The following is a 16,836-nucleotide window of genomic DNA, read 5'->3' on the forward strand; positions in this document are numbered from 1 at the left end:
GGGGGGGGGGGGGGGGGGGGGGGGGGAGAGAGAGAGAGAGAGAGATCACAAACCAAACCAGCTTTAAAATTTTTCAAAAAAGTAACTGTAAGATTGTAGGCATCATACAAATGAGTTTAGACTTTAAAATAAAAAACCACCCCTCGTGAAGAACAATCTCTTGACCAAGAAGAATGGTATGATTCAACACTAACCAATTGATTCTCCAACAAAAAATTTGTTTGTAAGGTCACGAATAAGTTTGGTATGGCGTGTAGAATGATTGAAAGCATTTTTAGCCAATTAAAGTAATTTTTAAAATTTCTATGATGTTTGATTACAAAGTCAAAAGTAACAATGAAAATTCTAAAACACCTTAAAAAGCACTTTAAGGTGCTTTTAGAGGGTCTTCCCCAAGATTGCTTATAGAGAAGAGTATTTCATTAAAATCACCACTCTCCCTGAACAGTAACTTCCATGAAAGTCACTAAAACCCACTATTAAGTTAAAAACAGAGAAAAAAAAAACAAAAGATAAAATTGAGGAAAGTAAAACTTCAAAAGCACTCTCATTTCTGAAAGTATCTACTGGTCCTCACACAAAATCAATCTACAAATATCATTAACAATTAACCTGGATGACAAAAGAATCAAGACTTTTGTCAGCACCATCTGAATCGTAGCTTCCTTCATATGGATCTTCTACACCTTCAATGGATGATCGAACATATATCTCTAGAGATGACACAAATGTCTGCCACACTGATTGCAAAATAACTACAACCAAGTAAAGGATATTGTACAAAAGTTAGAAAGACAGGTCTGTCAAGAAAACTGAAAAAGCCTCTAAACCTGTGAATAAAAAAAGGAGGTTGCCGTACTTGTAATATCACTTTCTGCAAAACTAGGGAAATTCTGAAAGAACTGGTTCATGCACTTTAAGACCTAATAATAAAAAAACAGACGCAAAAATCACAGCTTAAGTGTGCACCAATTGACTAACAAGAGCACACATATTGCAAACAAGTCAAGAAATAACCTCCATTCTAATGCTCCAGTCATCGGGATCTTCAGATTGCACAGGATGACCTAATATGCTAGAGAACTGTTCCATCCATGGTTTTAGCATGGGTATTACCAATGCTCTGGTTTCTTCCTGATACGTTTAAAAAAAACAAAAAAACTCACTCACAAACAATCTTGATAAACAATTGCACCAGTTAAGTTCCAAAAAGGTACCTTATACACACCACTCATCGCCCCTAACATGGATATACAAGAATAAACAACTGACAGGGCCTTCGTACGCAAATACTTGTCATAAATCTGTACAAGAAGTCCATATTTGGGTAAGAACATCATAAGAAATGATAGCCCCATTTCTCTAAATTTGACATTAAACTAAATTTTTAAGGAGCGATAATTTATATTTTAAAATAATGTGAAAGGAGTAATGAAGTATGCAATAATCAAAACGGTTCAAGTAATTAAATTCATATTTTCAATGACATCGTGCCTTGTAGCCAAGGATTAGAAGAAAATCCAAATCAAACAATCATAGTTCCAAAGAATGAGACATTTTCTAAGAAATAAAATATAAAATAAATCATGTTCATGCAATTGTATGCATAAAAGGACAAGTTCAACGCTTTCAGTCCATCCTGGGCGTTCATATAATTACGATTCAAATTTTCATTATTTTTAATGTTCATAATTTGTTTCTTTCGATGTTCGTCAACTTTTAGATTTAAGAGAAAAAGTAACTAGCATTCTAGTTCAAGTATATCCAACTTATGCACCAAATACGTGTGCAATAGGTGTAAGTGGGTCAGAAACCACATACAAGTTTAACATGGAAATACTGTCACAGTATTCTTGCTCATAGGCCAAACCCATAGGTTAGAAGTATAACCCTCTTTAGTAAGTTCAGTGAGTTCTCTTTCTTAAAGTTTCTCTTTCCAAATATAACATCTGGTCTAATGTTAGAACTGAGCCAACTCTAAACAAAGACTCCGCTGTTAGATAGAACGTAGTAAGTTTTTTCTTATCAGCAAGTTAAATGGAAGAATCTCTCCAAAGGTGTGAATCTTATTCTTCGATTTGTATTATAAAGCCTTCTGCCACTAAGAATTTGTCAATTTTCTATCAATCCAAACACAACTTCAATGGTTTCTTTCTTCAGCACAAAGAATAAAGCATATGATAATGCATTAACCATCAATCAGATAAAAAAAACAATTAAAGAGATGGTTGAACGTTCTGTCTCAGCAGTAAAAGGTAATTACAAAAATAAATTTCATTTTTCAGAAAACGCATTCATACCTCTGTAGATGAAACAATTGAAAGCAAGTGTGGGAACAGAGAAGGTATAAGTCTTGGAATCATTTCACAATCCAATTCCCCAGAAAGTAGAGCCAAGCACCTTAGACCTCCATGCACTACAAAATTTTACATGAAGCAAAAAATTATTCAATGAAGACTACACTTAACAAAGACCCAATATAAATCCAAAGGTCTACCAAATGATACAATATAAATCCAAAGGAAAAACCAATAGTCCGACTGTTGGATCATTTGTGTTGAGCAAGTTCAAGTATTATTTATAATTGTCATCTCAAAACATAAAAATATTGCTCAGAGAGCTCAATTAAATCAATAAAAAAAAGTAGATAAATATAATCCAAAAGAAAAGGATAAAAAAAGACTACAGTGGAAAATAAACATCATATATATAACGTCATACCACCATTCACGTTTATTCGATTATTCATCAAATTCAAGAGGCAAGGCAATAGCTCGGGCCATTCCTCTGGCCAATCATATATTGCAATTGATGCCACAGCCATACTAATTGCTGTACAGATTTTTCTATGGGAATCATCCAACGTTAATAAAAGAAGCTGACGAATGGCTGCCTGAAAATCAAAACAGTGAATTAGAAATGTAGAATTTTAATATTGAAAGGATGTATCCAAGTAGTGACATTGGATGTGACCAGACAAAAGATAAAATAAGACGTGAGAAAACTATAAATGACAGCTTATGGTGTAAAATAGATACCTTCTCATCATTAGAAACGGTAGGATGCTCAAATAATTCATCACCCTCCTGCCAGTGTTTCTTGATGAACTGCTTTAACAGGACTGCAGCTAGGTAATTGCGTTAAAGTCCGCAAAAATCGTGGAATATTGCAATCCCAAAACCGTTAAGATGAGTACAAAAATTTCCCTTATGTTTCCTTGGAGCACAAAAATGGAAACGAGAGGCAAAAAACACCGAAAAACGAAGAATTTTAATGGCAGTGACAACAAAGGATATCTGGCGCAATCCTACAGGAAGCTCCCTGTTGGCCGCAACTTTGGATAATGCAACTCCAAAACCTTAAAGATGAGCAAAGAATCATAATTAAGTCCATGTAGTAGAATAAGTTGATCGGATGGAGAAGATAAAATGAACCAAACAAAACTTAATCTGTTTCAAAACGTATACATAATATGATACACAATTCTGCCTAACACAATTATAGAGCCACGCCAACGAGGCGGAAATGTGATTCATCTACTGTTTGGATAATATGGAAAAATGATCCCATTCAGGAAGATACCCGATAGTACAAGAGAACAAACGAAAGTCGATAAGAAGAACAGTGAGCTGAGAATTATAGCGAAAGCAAGAACCTGGTTGAAGAGATGCTTGATTTAGCGAGGCTTCAGCAAATGAGCGAACCTCGTGTTTGGGGTCGAGGGTGGCCGACAAGGCATTGATAAGCCACTGTTGATCCTGATCAATCACATTCGCCATCCTCGAGCGCCGAGCAAAGCGTTCGCAGTTTGTTCCGCCGTTTCGGAGTTCACTCTGGTCGGCTTGGAGACTGCCGCAGCGTTTACCCGCTTGCCTGCTTCCAATTGTGGGCTGCAAAAAACGCGCGTATGATGGTTCGGGGCAACAAAAAAGGAAATGGAGTTTTACCAATTTTGCAATTTCCCCCTTCTAATTCTTAGGGTTCTTGCTCTAAAACCCCTTTGTTTTGCAATTCTCCCCCGTATAATACTCTGATTTTTGCTTTAAAACCCTTTTGTCCTGTCTCTTGTGCTGGATTTTTGTGAGGGGTTTTCATGAATATTGTTCTGAAACCCTTTTGTCACAAAGGCGAGAAGAAAGTTTTGATTTTTATCCCACTTCCACTCAGTACGTCTAGGCAGTATAATCGAAAATGAGCACGTACTCCTACGTGAACTCAAAAGCAAGAATAGCGCCTCTAACCTACTACCTTTCATCTACTAAGTCTATCTAGACAGTATAATCGATAATGGGCACCAATAATCTGATCTACGGTCGAATAGCAACTCCTACATAAGCATACGCAGTGGGAGCATAACTCAAAGCAAGAATAGCCCCAGACCTACCACCTTTAATCTATCGAGTCCATCTAAGCAGCATACTTGAGAATGAGCACCAAGAACTCGATCTACGATCAAATAGCAACTTTTACGTAAACATACGCACTGAAAGCATTACTCAAAGTGAGAATAGTGCCCCTAACCTACATAGTCATTCTTGCAAATTTGGACATTCCGTAGTTGTTGTGCTCAAACTTGGACTCAAGGATAAGTTCTTCTTACAAAAATGACATGAGATAATTCTTAAATTATTAATAATAAAATGATTACTAATTAACTATAATTAACTATAGTCACTCTGATTAATTTTATTATTGTTGTCCATTGAGCCATTATAACCATCTTGAATAGAATCAAGCTAGTACGGTTGTTTATAAGTGTATTTTCGTGGATAGTGAAAGGGTAATTTAATTAACACTCTCCGTCGTCTCACTAGTATAGTATATCATACATATGTCAAAGGCTGAACATTTACTAACACTCAAAATACAATCACAACAAAAAACGTATGGCATGATTTACATTCAAATAGGTGCGGGCGGATCGAATCGAAGTGAAAAACGTGGTCTTTTTTTTCACTCCCATTTGGTTCTAATTTGATGGGTGTGCCTAAATTCCCAAGTAAGAACCAAACTCCCATCCCTTCTCTTAAGCACAAACCTCTCCACCAACACATAACATCCAAATCTCTTCCACATACCCACTCCTTCAAACTCCTCCCTTCTCTTCACCTTCACTTCCTTCTCTCCTCCTTCTCCAACCCATTCAAACCCACCTCTCTGCTCCTCCCATCTCATCCTCCCCACAACCGCCAAGCTCAGCCCCACCCTCGTCGGAACCAACCACGCAACGCCGTCGCTGACACTCACACCACCCACCGCCTTCCCTTCAACCGACACCACTTCCTTCTTAACAGAAACATCCACGTCCACCCCTCTCCCTGCATTCCTGTAATTCCCACACCAAAAAATATCCTCCCAGCTCTGTTCGAGGGTCATTTCGTAATAGGGAGAGTTGTTGATCTGATAATCAACCCCCAATTCTCGAACGAAAATGAAAGGGCAGTACCACTTCCCCACAACAACAGGGGTGGATGATCTGCAGGGCAGCGAGAAGGTGAGCTGAGGGAGGCATGCACGCAGTGCGGCGTCAAGGCCGAGCGCTTCGGCGGTGGGTTGGAAAGTGTCGAGAGTTTTGGTGTAAGCTCTCCAGCCCTTGCGTGTCATGGAATATGGAGTAATTCCGTCTGAAGCCACGGAATTGAACACAAAACCATTGGGTTTCCCACAGAATGTGTCGTTACTGATTTCGAATTGTTGGTAAGTGTTTGTTGGGTCGAACTTTTGTAGCGGTGCATCAGCAACGCCGAGCAATCGGCTCCGCACTTCATCCTTTGAACTTACATATGCTAGCCTGTATGCACATAAATTTCAGTAACACCACCAAGAAAAACATGAAATCGGCTCCGCCCTTCATCCTTTGAACTTGCATATGCTAGCAAGTATGCACATGAATTTCAGTAAAAAGTAACATGATAATATAGTCATACCCTTAACTTAGCTATGTCAAAAAAAAAAAAAAAATTGACAGCAAATGATATACTTTATTTGAGAAATAGAGTGAAGTCTCGAATAACGGAGAGGCTGTTCGAAGGTGTCCTCCATAGGCTTCAGAAATGACTCTATAATCTACTTAAAAAAAAAAATCCAAATTGGTGGGCGGAAATTGGGAAGAACAATGCTCAAATTAAGAAAACAGAGGTGGAGACAGATACCCTTTTTCACTTCCTTGGGATTTGATGATATAGTATTGGTTAGAAGACGGGGGCTGATCAAGAACAGGAATGAACAGGGCGTATATGTACTCAACGAAGGTGTTGGTACCCACGACCATCGTATTTGAAAGCCACAGCTTCTTGTTCTGAGGGAAAGGAGGGACGCTCACCGTTTCATCCTTGAGCATTCCGAATAGCCATTTGGATTCTGCAGCTTCGTCTTTGATCACCAAAATCCCCGAACTCGGACCCTCCGGCGGCGGCAACGACAACGCCGACGGCGAGTTTCTGTACAGTGAAAGCGGCCTTGTTACGTACATGATAACCTCTGATTTCTCGTTTCTTTGTTTCTGATGCTTCGATTTTAGTGATTATTTATAGAGAGCTCCGACCGTCGGATGGTTCCTTCTTTTTCTTTTTACTATTAGTTAATTATTTGTTTTTTTATTTATTATTATTTGAAAATGTCATTTTGATTATAGTTTTAATCACTTATTCGTTAAATCATTTTTAAATGAAAACAAGTCAAATTTCAAGATTTTAAAATATCTATAAAGTTGGGGAAGTGGATAATTATATAATATTTTGCCTTGAAAATGTCAGTCAAATATGGAAAGTAAATGAATAAATAAATAAAACCACATGGTTTGAAATTGAGACTTTGTTAATTATGGGGCATCTTAATTAACTCCATTTTAATTTTGAAGTATATATATGTGGTAATGTATTTATATTTATTATATAGATTTTTTTTTAACAATTGTTAAAAATAACATTTTATACTCTTACAAGTTTTTAAAAAAATATATTAAATTTGAATTAAAAATATTTATTTGATAATATATTTTTCAAAGGTGCTTTTGCCAGTGCAACTGCAAGTAACATGATTATTTAATTAAAAAAAATTAAAACTTTATAAAAAGAAAATGATAATCTCACATTTTTATAAAGAACTGTCACTGAGGAGACATTCTGGCTTACCATTCCTTGTCTTTGTCTACGCAATGTCTAAACCAAACAGCCCGTTTGTGCCCCAAATGGCACTGGCCAGTAGACAGGCACATACTCCAAGAACAAATAAAGAGATTTTGAGCAGACTACACGAGTGGCTTTGAAGTTCACAGAACAATTACCAACTATATTTGGAAAGATGACAGAAATACAGATCGATATTCGTACTAAACCCTACATAAAACGAAGGGAAAAAAAGGACACTTGCTAATATGTTCTTGTTGAATTCAAGTTTTAGACATTAATTCTTCTTCTTTCTTCCTCGATGTTGCAGCATTTGCCCAGTTTGGCGGATGCTTGAATATCCATTTCCATGATTTCAAGCTTTTCCTCCCCTTCTTTATCCCTCTGTCACTGACTGTTATTCTACAGGAACCTCCGCCGCTGCCGATTATCCCTTGGCCGGTGGAGCCACTGTAAAGCGCCATGTCGAAAGCTCTCGAGCTCCCAAATGCAGGGTTGGGGTTTGAGAAAGGTCCCAAACCCAGACCCAGACCCATTTTGGGAACAGAGATGTCTGGCTTTGTTTCTGATGTGAAATCCAACTTGAAATCTATGAACCCAGATTCACCCATCCCGTTAAAATCGCTTTCTTTTAAAGAAAATACACGTCTACTAGCTAAACCGAACCCATTGTGATCGCTTTCATAATTTCCACAATCTCTGTGATCGCTCTCGAAACCGCTTTTTCTTGGCTCTGTTTCGCTGAATCCACTTCTTCTGGCGGAATCACAAACGAGTCCTCCATTGACACTCGATGTTCTTGCACCGGAAATCGAGCTCCGGCCACCAGAAACCACCATGTCTCCGCCGTCCTCCGACCCAAAAAACCCGCCACCACGAAAACTGCAGAGAGATCTCGATCTTGAGACACCCATGTGATCAACCATACAAATATCGCTCTTTTCATCAAACCCGCAGACGCTTGATCTCTCACATTCCTTCTCCCTCTTTTTCCTGAAAAAATTCCCGATCCTCCAAAACCCACTCTTCTTACTCTCCACACAGCTACTACTGCTTCTCTCCAGAAGCACGATCTCCTCCCTTTTCTCCATCTTGGGCTTCATCGGACCCAGCAACGAAACGCCATTTCTCTCATTCTCAATCAAAAACGAAACTCTCCCAACACTTCCCACTTCCACAGTACAGGAATTTCGATTCGACGAGATCTCAGAGCAGGAGCAGGAGGAGAGCCTCTGCTCCCCACAGTCAGAACAAACAAGCCTGATCAACCGATCTTTCAAACAATCAGCACAGATACCAACAGAGGAAGAAGAAGGGTGTTTCTTACAGGGAAACTCAGAAGCAGAGGAATAGAAGTCCATATCGTTGCTGTAAACCGCCAGAGCTTTGCCTCTCTCCCTCATGGCCACTGCTTCCTTGACGGGCTGATAGATGACACTGAGATAAGAACAAGAAAAAAAAACTGAGGTGAATCAACTCGGATTCATGGGAAGAAACAAAGGAGCTTGGTCAGAATGCTTCACAGCTGAAAAGGGGAAAGGGCGAAAAGAAGAAAGACAAAGGTTGAAAAAGTTTTGACTTTGGTAGCACAAGGAATGCAAAAGAGGGAAGGATTCTTAAAAGAATTAAAACTTTGTAGAGAGAGAGAGAGAGAGAGAGAGAGACGTAAAAATCACGTTTTGTAGGAAGAAGACAGTGAAGGAGCAGAAGAAGGAAACAAACACAAAGCAGAGTGACTAAAAGGAGGCGCTATTCTGCGCAGCCCATTATTGCTTTCCTGCAGGGGAAGTGAATGAATGAATACCTTCTTCAAATTGAACAATCTCCATAATAAGAAGGCTGGTTCGCTGTTGCTAGCGCTTCTGGGCTCTGCTACTCTGCTGCAGGGTCAACTCCTTCATCCTGCGCCCGAGTCTCAGTGGGAACAAAGTCTTCAAATCATACGGCCAAGATCCATCAATCAGTGGAGCTGGGGCGGGCGGGCGTGCATCCAGTCTCCCTCTCGTTGCTGCCGCCCTGCTCCCTCCTCCATCGCCATCAAAGTTTGCGTGTCTGATAACCTTCCACGTGAAAAAATTAAAAGCCAAGTGGAAGTGGAAGTGGAAGTGGGAGTGGAAGTGGAATTAATGAAATCAGAGAGACGTTTTTAAGGTTTTATTATGCTATCTGTTGGGAGTGTTTTATTACAATAATGTCAGAAGAGGATAAGTTTCACCTGTCCCAATCCGCAAAATTTCTCTTATATTTATTTTTACAATTAATATTCGGCCCACAAAAATTGAATGAATAGAAGAAAACAAGTAACTATATGGTATAGCTAATTTCAAGAAATAAAATTCTTACTTTTGTATTTAAAGTTACATCTAAAAACCCATCTCATCAATCTTTTGATAATATTGTACCGAATTGTCACGATAAATTAAGAAAAAAAAATGTCATATCATGTTCGAAAGCTCTGAATTTATATGATATTTCTCACCAAGTTCATAACCAAATATGTATGGAATAGAGATAGGAACAGATTTGATAATATGAGCATTGCATTAAACTTTAATCAATCATAAGAATTAAGATCAAAACCAAAGGAAAATGCATAGAGGAGATGAGGCCTACGAGGAGGAGGAGGCATGCAACCTCAGCTGTCTACTATCTTTTCTTACACATAATCATTACTCTTTGAGACATGACCCATACGTTGTCATCCCCACTAGATTCCGCCACGTGTATCAAATCCATCCCCCCTCCTCCGCCCATCGTACTACTAGAGAAGGATTCAAGCCAACGGTGGTGATCACACCCGAGGGCTCTCCAATTTCCAACCGGGGGCGAGTACTGGATATGACATTTGACGTGTCGTGAACAAGTTGGGCGTCCCGAATCGAATGCGGGTCCACCTCCATTCCTTCACATGCCATGCATGATCACATTATATAGTCTCCCTGCCGTTACCCTCAAACCAGATACTCAGACTAGATACAATCAAAAACTACGTCTACATATTATCTTCTTTGTACTTTTTCTTTTGAGATTCTCTTTAAGGTTTCTACACCAATATAAAAAAAAAATTTGATTTCCTTACCCAACTGATGTGATATCTCATAATTCACCCTACTTTAGAGTCTAACATCCTTGTTGGCACACAACCTCGTGTCCACATCTCTTCGAGGCTCAGCCTCCTCGCTGACACATCGCATGATGTCTAGCTCTTATACCATTTGTAATGCCCAAACTCACCGCTAAAAAATTTTGTACTTTTTGGGCTTTTCTTTTTGGACTTCCCCTTGGGGATTTTGAAATGTATTTGCTAGGGAAAGATTTACACACTTTTATAAATAATGTTTCGTTCACATATTCAACCAATGTAAAGTTTCACACACACACATAGAAGTTTATAGATTAGGATATGAATATGCTAATACATAAGCAATACAAATTTATGATACACAAATTTATAATCCATATTCCTTTGCGCCACCTAAACATAATATAGAGTCGAAACTTTATCAACCGGAAATTCATAAACCTTGGTTCATCTGACTATAAGTTAAATATCTCATCAGACTTGCAAATCAGCAATTTATTTAAAGAAATGCTAGAAAAAGAAAAGGTACTTTCTTGTGTAAAAGTCAAAAATTAAAACGTCATATTTGAAACCATGAACGAATGGGATCTCAAACACCACATACAAAGTCAAGTAAAGCCCTTGACATAATGCAAAAGCTTTCAAAATTGAAAAATACAAAAAACCAAGGAAAAAGAATTAATGAAGAGAATATCAGCCCCACAAATGGATTTCAAAACATCTCTCATGTACATGTTATAAAAAATAATAATTAATAATTTGTCCACAAAGGTATAAATAAGTGGGACCGACCTCAAATATTTTTCTTGCCACATACATATATTATATCATGCATTATTGGAAACTGGCATCATACACCATACTCCGAGGTAGGTACTTTAGAGCAGGGAAAAAGGTAGAAGGTATAGATCATAATAGTAAAAGTCGCACGCTCCATACACGCGCGAGCATTTTAAATTATTGACAAAAACATTAGTTTAATATTGAAAAAAGAAAAAAAAAAAAAGGCTTAGTCCCAGTTAAGTTGTAATATAGTTGGCATTTGGTAATGATGATGTCCCTACGGACTTCCCTTAATTAATAATTTTGCTATTGTTTATGTAACTCATAAGCTTTAACCAAGGACTTAATGGGATTGTCACTTTCAATATTTATGCATGATTATGAGCATATCCTATCTTGATAAAACAACAAAGATTATGTCTTACTTTCCATTTAATTTGAATGGGCTCATGATTAAATCAAAAACCAACCTACCCCAGCTTACATTACATGCTCTAAGAAATATACCTTTGCTGTCTGACGTGCTCTGTTTCCATTGGATGTTTCCCCATTTCTCTGTGATCATAGATCAGATGGCTGAATCACATTTTCATCATTTAATCAGAATTTAGTGATTAGATTTGGACGTTTCAGATCATACACAATAATAAGCACAGATGTAGATATAAAACATACTTTGGCTGCTTAATATGTTTACAAGAAGAAAACTCAAAACTTCTGATGATTTCTGAAACTTTACACATCCAGTACGATATGCAGAAATTCTGCGCTAGGATTCCACGCACTATCTACAAAGAGGGATATTGTTGATGGATAACTTACTCAGATTTAGCTACGTTGTACAATCTACACGAAGATAGCCGAGGTTCTGAAATAGCTAAATACACGTTGCCTTCATATTGAAGCCGATACTCTGTCATGGTTCAAAATTGTCAAGAACATTATGTGATTAGTTTTATGAATACGTTAGTTCTTAACAAAGTCAGCAAGGGATGGAAGGGCATACCAATACGGAAAAACCAGCAGATTTCAACCTTCTTTCTTAATTATCCTGGTATTGAAGCCGATACTCTGTCATGGTTCAAAATTGTCAAGAACATTATGTGATTAGTTTTATGAATACGTTAGTTCTTAACAAAGTCAGCAAGGGATGGAAGGGCATACCAATACGGAAAAACCAGCAGATTTCAACCTTCTTTCTTAATTATCCTGGTATTCAAGAAAAGTTCTGAATGAATACGTTGATTCTTGTTTGAACCAGGCAATAAATGAGAGAATCCTAATATTTTTCCAATTTGGTAGCTGATAGAAATTTATAGCATGTGGCATGGTTTTCTCTCTCACCTGAAGCAGTGGATTCCCAAAGAACTTCTCATTTCTTCAATAACTGAGGTGGCAAAGTGCAAATAGAGAGCACCTGAATGCGAAGAAAGTAAGATACATATGAAAAAGTGTAGCAGCACCAAAACATCAAAATATTCTCACAGCCTAGAGAAATTAAACAGCAGCATTGAACTTCAGGAAAACATGATTTCCTGAACGGAGCTTGCTAACTTGTAATCATTGGAGACAACATGAAAAAGCAACACAAACGACTGAGGAACAAATGATATCACATTTTTGTTATCAAGAAAATTGATGAACCTGAGTAGATGAAGTAACCAAGCAGAACCAATCTCTCACCAAACAAAGGAACCCTGAAACAGTTTATACATATGGTTCATCAGTTGAAAGAGGTCCAATATCCATACCTAGGATGTCATTTCCATTAATTAATTGAAATAAGATGATAGAAATACCCTCCACCAAGTCTTGCGGTCAGTGCATTCGCAATCGCAAATGGGAGATAGAAGAGTGACTGCAAAGTATGAATGAAAAGTCCTTATATCAGATCTTATACTACAATGGGGAAAATGACAACCTCATGGGGAAAATGAGCACAAAGACAAAGTAACACAGTAATAAACACCAGCTAGGAACTATATATAAAGGTTCAACTACAAGCAATTCCTAACATATAAGTGTGTTAGTGTAGAATACCATGCACATTCCAGTTTTCAAGCCCTTAGGTTCATCGCACAAATGAGCAAGAATCATTCTTCCCTGCAAAAGAAGGTTTTTATCCACAGGCCATTAGCATCAGAGGTTAAGAATACACCAATAATTAGGAAACGCAGAGAAAAGTTGATACATAACTAAAGAAAAAAGAACGTCTAATAAACTTGATGGAAACCATTTTCTGATTCTTTTGTTTAATATGCTCTTTAAATTGAGTTAAAACAGAATTTATATGATTTAAAATTCACGATTAGAAAAACAGCTAGGTGGCTGAAATCCTATTATCTAAATATTCACGCCCAACAAGAATATCTTACCACTAAGAATCCAAAGGCAAGGCCGCTTCCGGTTACAACCAAATGTGGATAGTTTTTTATGAGGTCTGAAGGAGATAAGTAATCCCTACAGAGAATGAAGGTCATCATCGAAAGAATAAAAGATACATATAGGAAGAAAAAGTTTGATGTCCAATATCTCCAGATCGTACCATGCCAGGACTCCACCAAGGAGTACAGCAAATGGGCACAACTGACAAGAAAAGAATTACAGAGTTGGTTTACCAAATAACCAAGAAACTGGCAGAATATATAGTAAGGAAGAAACTGGGAAAAATAGAGTTGCCGCATTGCCCAATTTGAGCTATTACCATTGCTAAAGCCAGTAACATGCTTCCTTTTCTCGCCCGAACAACCTTATAGACATTGGACACACTGCACAAAAACACAACATATTGTACATTAAATCTTAACTTTATTTCACCAATAATTATTAGCTGTATGTGGGCTTATGCTTCACGTAAATTTTAGCTCTGATATCTACAAGCCCACTATAGCATCTGTCCAGATATATTATCTAGCATTTAATAGATTGGGTGCTTACTTAAATGCAACCGTGGGAATAACACCAAAAGCTGTCATTAGTAACATCACAGCGCTACTCATCGCAACATCTGACATTAAAAAGAATAAATATTAGGCTTCGGCCACAATTAACTAAAAGGGAATGAAAACATCGGCAGTAATCCAGCAGGGCAGACACTCCGGGTCAAGCAAATCAATCAAATTCATTAAGGTATCAATAAAAACAATCATACTTTGATCCCAAGACGTCTTTAAAGTTTTTAAAATATGTTCAAATTTAAAAGCTCAATTAAAACTATCCAAATGACATTAGTCTTGGACAATGTTTACATAACTGTTGGCAAGTAGGTGGCTATGGAAATAAAAAAAGAACAGTAGAGTACCAAAACATTTAGATATATGTTGCTTGAAAGCGCATATATTTAAGAGCAGATTCGGTGTGCACTAATCTAACAGAATATGGGCAAGGCAAATGATGATGACATTAACCATAGAGTTACCAGGAAGCAACGGAACCCAGCTTAAAAATGGCAAGAATTTTCCAATAGGACGAGTCCACCATTCAGCACCTGGAAAGGTAAGAAACCAAATCATAATTGCTTCTCACAGGGATCAAGGATGCTAATCCTTTGCAAAGTGGAGAATCGAAAGAGACGTGGGAATTTACCAACAAATGCAGTAAAAAAGTGAGATAGATAGAGCAGCATAAGACCCTCTGTGGGTCCATTTATAGTAGGAAGAATTAGAGTATTTGTGAAATAACTGCATAGAAAGGGGTAGAATAAACCGAATGATCAAAAGAAAAAAGAAGTTAACGGTCAGCAAATCTGTGCTGGACTTCCTAGCATTCAACAAATAACTAACAAGCCCATATCAAATTTCATCTAATTTCCAGAAATTTATTCTTCGTAGTCCATAGGGTCTGTAAGGGTAAAAAAGGTACGAATAGTTACTGTTCCCATGTAGCACCATAAAAAGGAACGGCTGCAATAACCCATAACCAAAAAGTATTCCTCCCACACATGGCAGTGCTTCCAAAAGCTAAAGATTCAAACTGAAAAGAAAACATGAACTTTCAGAAAAATGGCATTTAGGTACTTCAAAATTATGAGTTGAAAACTAAGGAAGAAGGTACCAACCGCACATGCAAGTGCATCACATCCTGAGAAGAGATATATGGAAAGAAGAGATTACATCATCTGTCAATATATCAATCAAGAAAAAAGAAAAAAAATGATATGAAAAGGCAGGTCACCATGGTCAAAGAGTTCCCCCAATGGACTTGATGAATTTGTTCTTCTTGCTTGTTTTCCATCAACAGCATCAAAAGTCTAGCACGTAAGTGAGAAATTAAAGTTGAAAAGTTTATATATTAGAGCAAAGCACAGGAGAACTGTTATGGAGAAAGAAGAAGAACCAATCGAACCTGATATAAGAAAAGGAGTAACCCATGGGCAAAATGAACCCATCTTGGTGGAGCTGAATCTAGATGAGGCGAATATACCTTAAACAAAAAATAGAAAATACGTGAAACAGTGAGAAACTTTTAATATTGGTATTCATCCGAAGCTTCTGGCATAAAATAAATCAGAAAATAAAGTTCCAGAATCCACATTTGAATTTTGGAATTTTTTTGAACAAAGAAGTTCAACTAAGAAGCATATATGGTCAGATTGATTGAAACTCACATAGCCAAGCAGTGCAGATGTGACCAGAAAAATGAATCCAACAAAAGTTATCTGGCATAAAATAGTACATATAAGAAGCAATTCCAATAAATGGGAGGTAGAAATGACAAGTCAGTACTAGATGTAAGATCAATTCACCATGTTTGGGCTGAAGAGGTCCTCAGATACAAACAGAGAGAAGAAGTCAGCGTTATCCGGTGGAAAATTTTGCCAAAATTCATGAGCAAAATCATTAATATAACAAGAAAAAACAATTTAAACGCTAAAGGCTTATCTAAAGCTAAATAAGATCCAGAATAAACTAAATGAGAAACGTTAGAGCCTGGATGTTTATGTTGAATATTTTTCTAAAGCTAGCAACTAACTTCAGTTCGTGAAGGAAATCACGTAAACTTAAATAAATTCGCAAACTCATATGACCTAAAAGATAAGAACACATACGGCATCCAAAGAGGAAAGAAATTCACGAAACGGCTCCAGAAGGGTTGCAAGACATATTTCGCCACAATAGAGTGATCCTCACCAATGTACTTGTATCTTCGTAGAGCCGCCACGCCATGTGCCCCGATATAGCCCATTTCTTTCACGGTTTCAGCACCTCAATCCACTCCAAGACAACCTATCAATAACTAAAAGAATAAAACTCATGAACCAACAGATTAGTGGTGCAAGTTTTTTTGTTCACTTCAATTTTCTCTGTATTGATGGCGAAAACTTAATATCCATTCAGTGGGCGTTTTAAAGATTAAAGAACATTCCTACTAGAGCGACATGCATACATAAGGAAACAAAAATTCACAAAATGAAGCGATATAGTTCAATGAAAGTAACCAAGGTAATCGATAGGAATTTTGATATATCCAGCTAAAAGCTTGAACAAAAATCTCAAAATAGCATGAGATCGTTAAAGTAACTCACCGACTGAGAATCGAAGAGATTGAACGATCCAAAGGAGAATATTAGAGAGCGCCAACTGGTTCGAGCCAGACGTTTTCGCTCTCCCTCCCGCCCCGAAATGAAGCTTGAATCCTCCAGGGTAACCGACTCCGAGTTCATAAAGAATTAGTTAAATAAATTTAAAAAACAGTAAAATTGAACATCAAAGTGGTAAGAATTCCACATTTAATGATGAATTATTTTAGGTAAATGACGAGCTTGATTAGAAAAAGGCCCATCAAACCTCATCCAAAGCCCACATTGAAACACAACGAATATTTGGGCCTTCATTTTGTCCATGA

The 16,836-nt window shown here is 37.5% G+C and overlaps 3 protein-coding genes across 12 annotated transcripts in view; all 3 read right to left on the reverse strand.

Annotated features, from left to right (window-relative positions):
- Nucleotides 1-4,096, reverse strand: part of LOC111493530 (importin-9) — a 24,340-nt gene extending 20,244 nt beyond the window's left edge. For all 3 annotated transcript variants that reach the window (XR_002720211.1, XR_002720064.1, XM_023144025.1), the window contains exons 1-9: nucleotides 3,656-4,096; nucleotides 3,297-3,358; nucleotides 3,039-3,131; nucleotides 2,722-2,893; nucleotides 2,301-2,416; nucleotides 1,218-1,304; nucleotides 1,018-1,134; nucleotides 860-923; nucleotides 613-755 (exon numbers count right to left, since the gene is read on the reverse strand). Coding sequence is in view for 1 of the 3 variants with exons in the window: in XM_023144025.1 (XP_022999793.1) it covers nucleotides 613-755; nucleotides 860-923; nucleotides 1,018-1,134; nucleotides 1,218-1,304; nucleotides 2,301-2,416; nucleotides 2,722-2,893; nucleotides 3,039-3,131; nucleotides 3,297-3,358; nucleotides 3,656-3,779 (978 nt within the window). In the remaining 2 variants the exon portion in view is untranslated. The remainder of the gene's footprint in view (nucleotides 1-612; nucleotides 756-859; nucleotides 924-1,017; nucleotides 1,135-1,217; nucleotides 1,305-2,300; nucleotides 2,417-2,721; nucleotides 2,894-3,038; nucleotides 3,132-3,296; nucleotides 3,359-3,655) is intronic.
- A 733-nt stretch (nucleotides 4,097-4,829) lies between these two features.
- On the reverse strand, nucleotides 4,830-6,472 carry LOC111480602. The gene is made up of 2 exons (XM_023125776.1): nucleotides 6,153-6,472; nucleotides 4,830-5,791 (listed from the first exon to the last, which is right to left on the reverse strand). Exons 1-2 carry the CDS (start codon nucleotides 6,470-6,472, stop codon nucleotides 4,954-4,956), a joined length of 1,158 nt encoding a protein of 385 aa, XP_022981544.1. The 3' UTR covers nucleotides 4,830-4,953.
- Nucleotides 6,473-7,092: 620 nt separating this feature from the next.
- Nucleotides 7,093-16,631, reverse strand: LOC111480310 (choline/ethanolaminephosphotransferase 1-like). 8 transcript variants are annotated; one of them, XR_002717822.1, is made up of 25 exons: nucleotides 16,517-16,631; nucleotides 16,040-16,227; nucleotides 15,737-15,746; nucleotides 15,599-15,649; nucleotides 15,337-15,414; nucleotides 15,166-15,241; nucleotides 15,050-15,072; nucleotides 14,864-14,964; nucleotides 14,578-14,672; nucleotides 14,411-14,479; nucleotides 13,930-13,999; nucleotides 13,697-13,760; nucleotides 13,538-13,578; nucleotides 13,368-13,452; nucleotides 13,033-13,095; nucleotides 12,792-12,850; nucleotides 12,637-12,689; nucleotides 12,337-12,409; nucleotides 12,157-12,201; nucleotides 11,999-12,063; nucleotides 11,815-11,905; nucleotides 11,500-11,547; nucleotides 8,932-9,187; nucleotides 8,455-8,564; nucleotides 7,093-8,359 (listed from the first exon to the last, which is right to left on the reverse strand). XR_002717822.1 is itself a non-coding variant. In XM_023125495.1 (20 exons), exons 2-19 carry the CDS (start codon nucleotides 16,174-16,176, stop codon nucleotides 12,180-12,182), a joined length of 1,170 nt encoding a protein of 389 aa, XP_022981263.1. In that variant the 5' UTR covers nucleotides 16,177-16,227; nucleotides 16,517-16,631; the 3' UTR covers nucleotides 11,627-11,905; nucleotides 12,157-12,179. The 8 variants fall into 8 exon arrangements, 3 of the variants coding, with proteins under 3 accessions (XP_022981429.1, XP_022981263.1, XP_022981346.1); XR_002717783.1 differs by having other exon boundaries at nucleotides 7,093-8,564; XR_002717799.1 differs by having other exon boundaries at nucleotides 7,093-8,564; nucleotides 11,500-11,568.
- Between the last annotated feature and the right edge of the window lie 205 nt (nucleotides 16,632-16,836).

This window comes from Cucurbita maxima, unplaced genomic scaffold, assembly GCF_002738345.1.
Source record: "Cucurbita maxima cultivar Rimu unplaced genomic scaffold, Cmax_1.0 Cma_Scf00001, whole genome shotgun sequence".
NCBI lineage: Eukaryota > Viridiplantae > Streptophyta > Magnoliopsida > Cucurbitales > Cucurbitaceae > Cucurbita > Cucurbita maxima.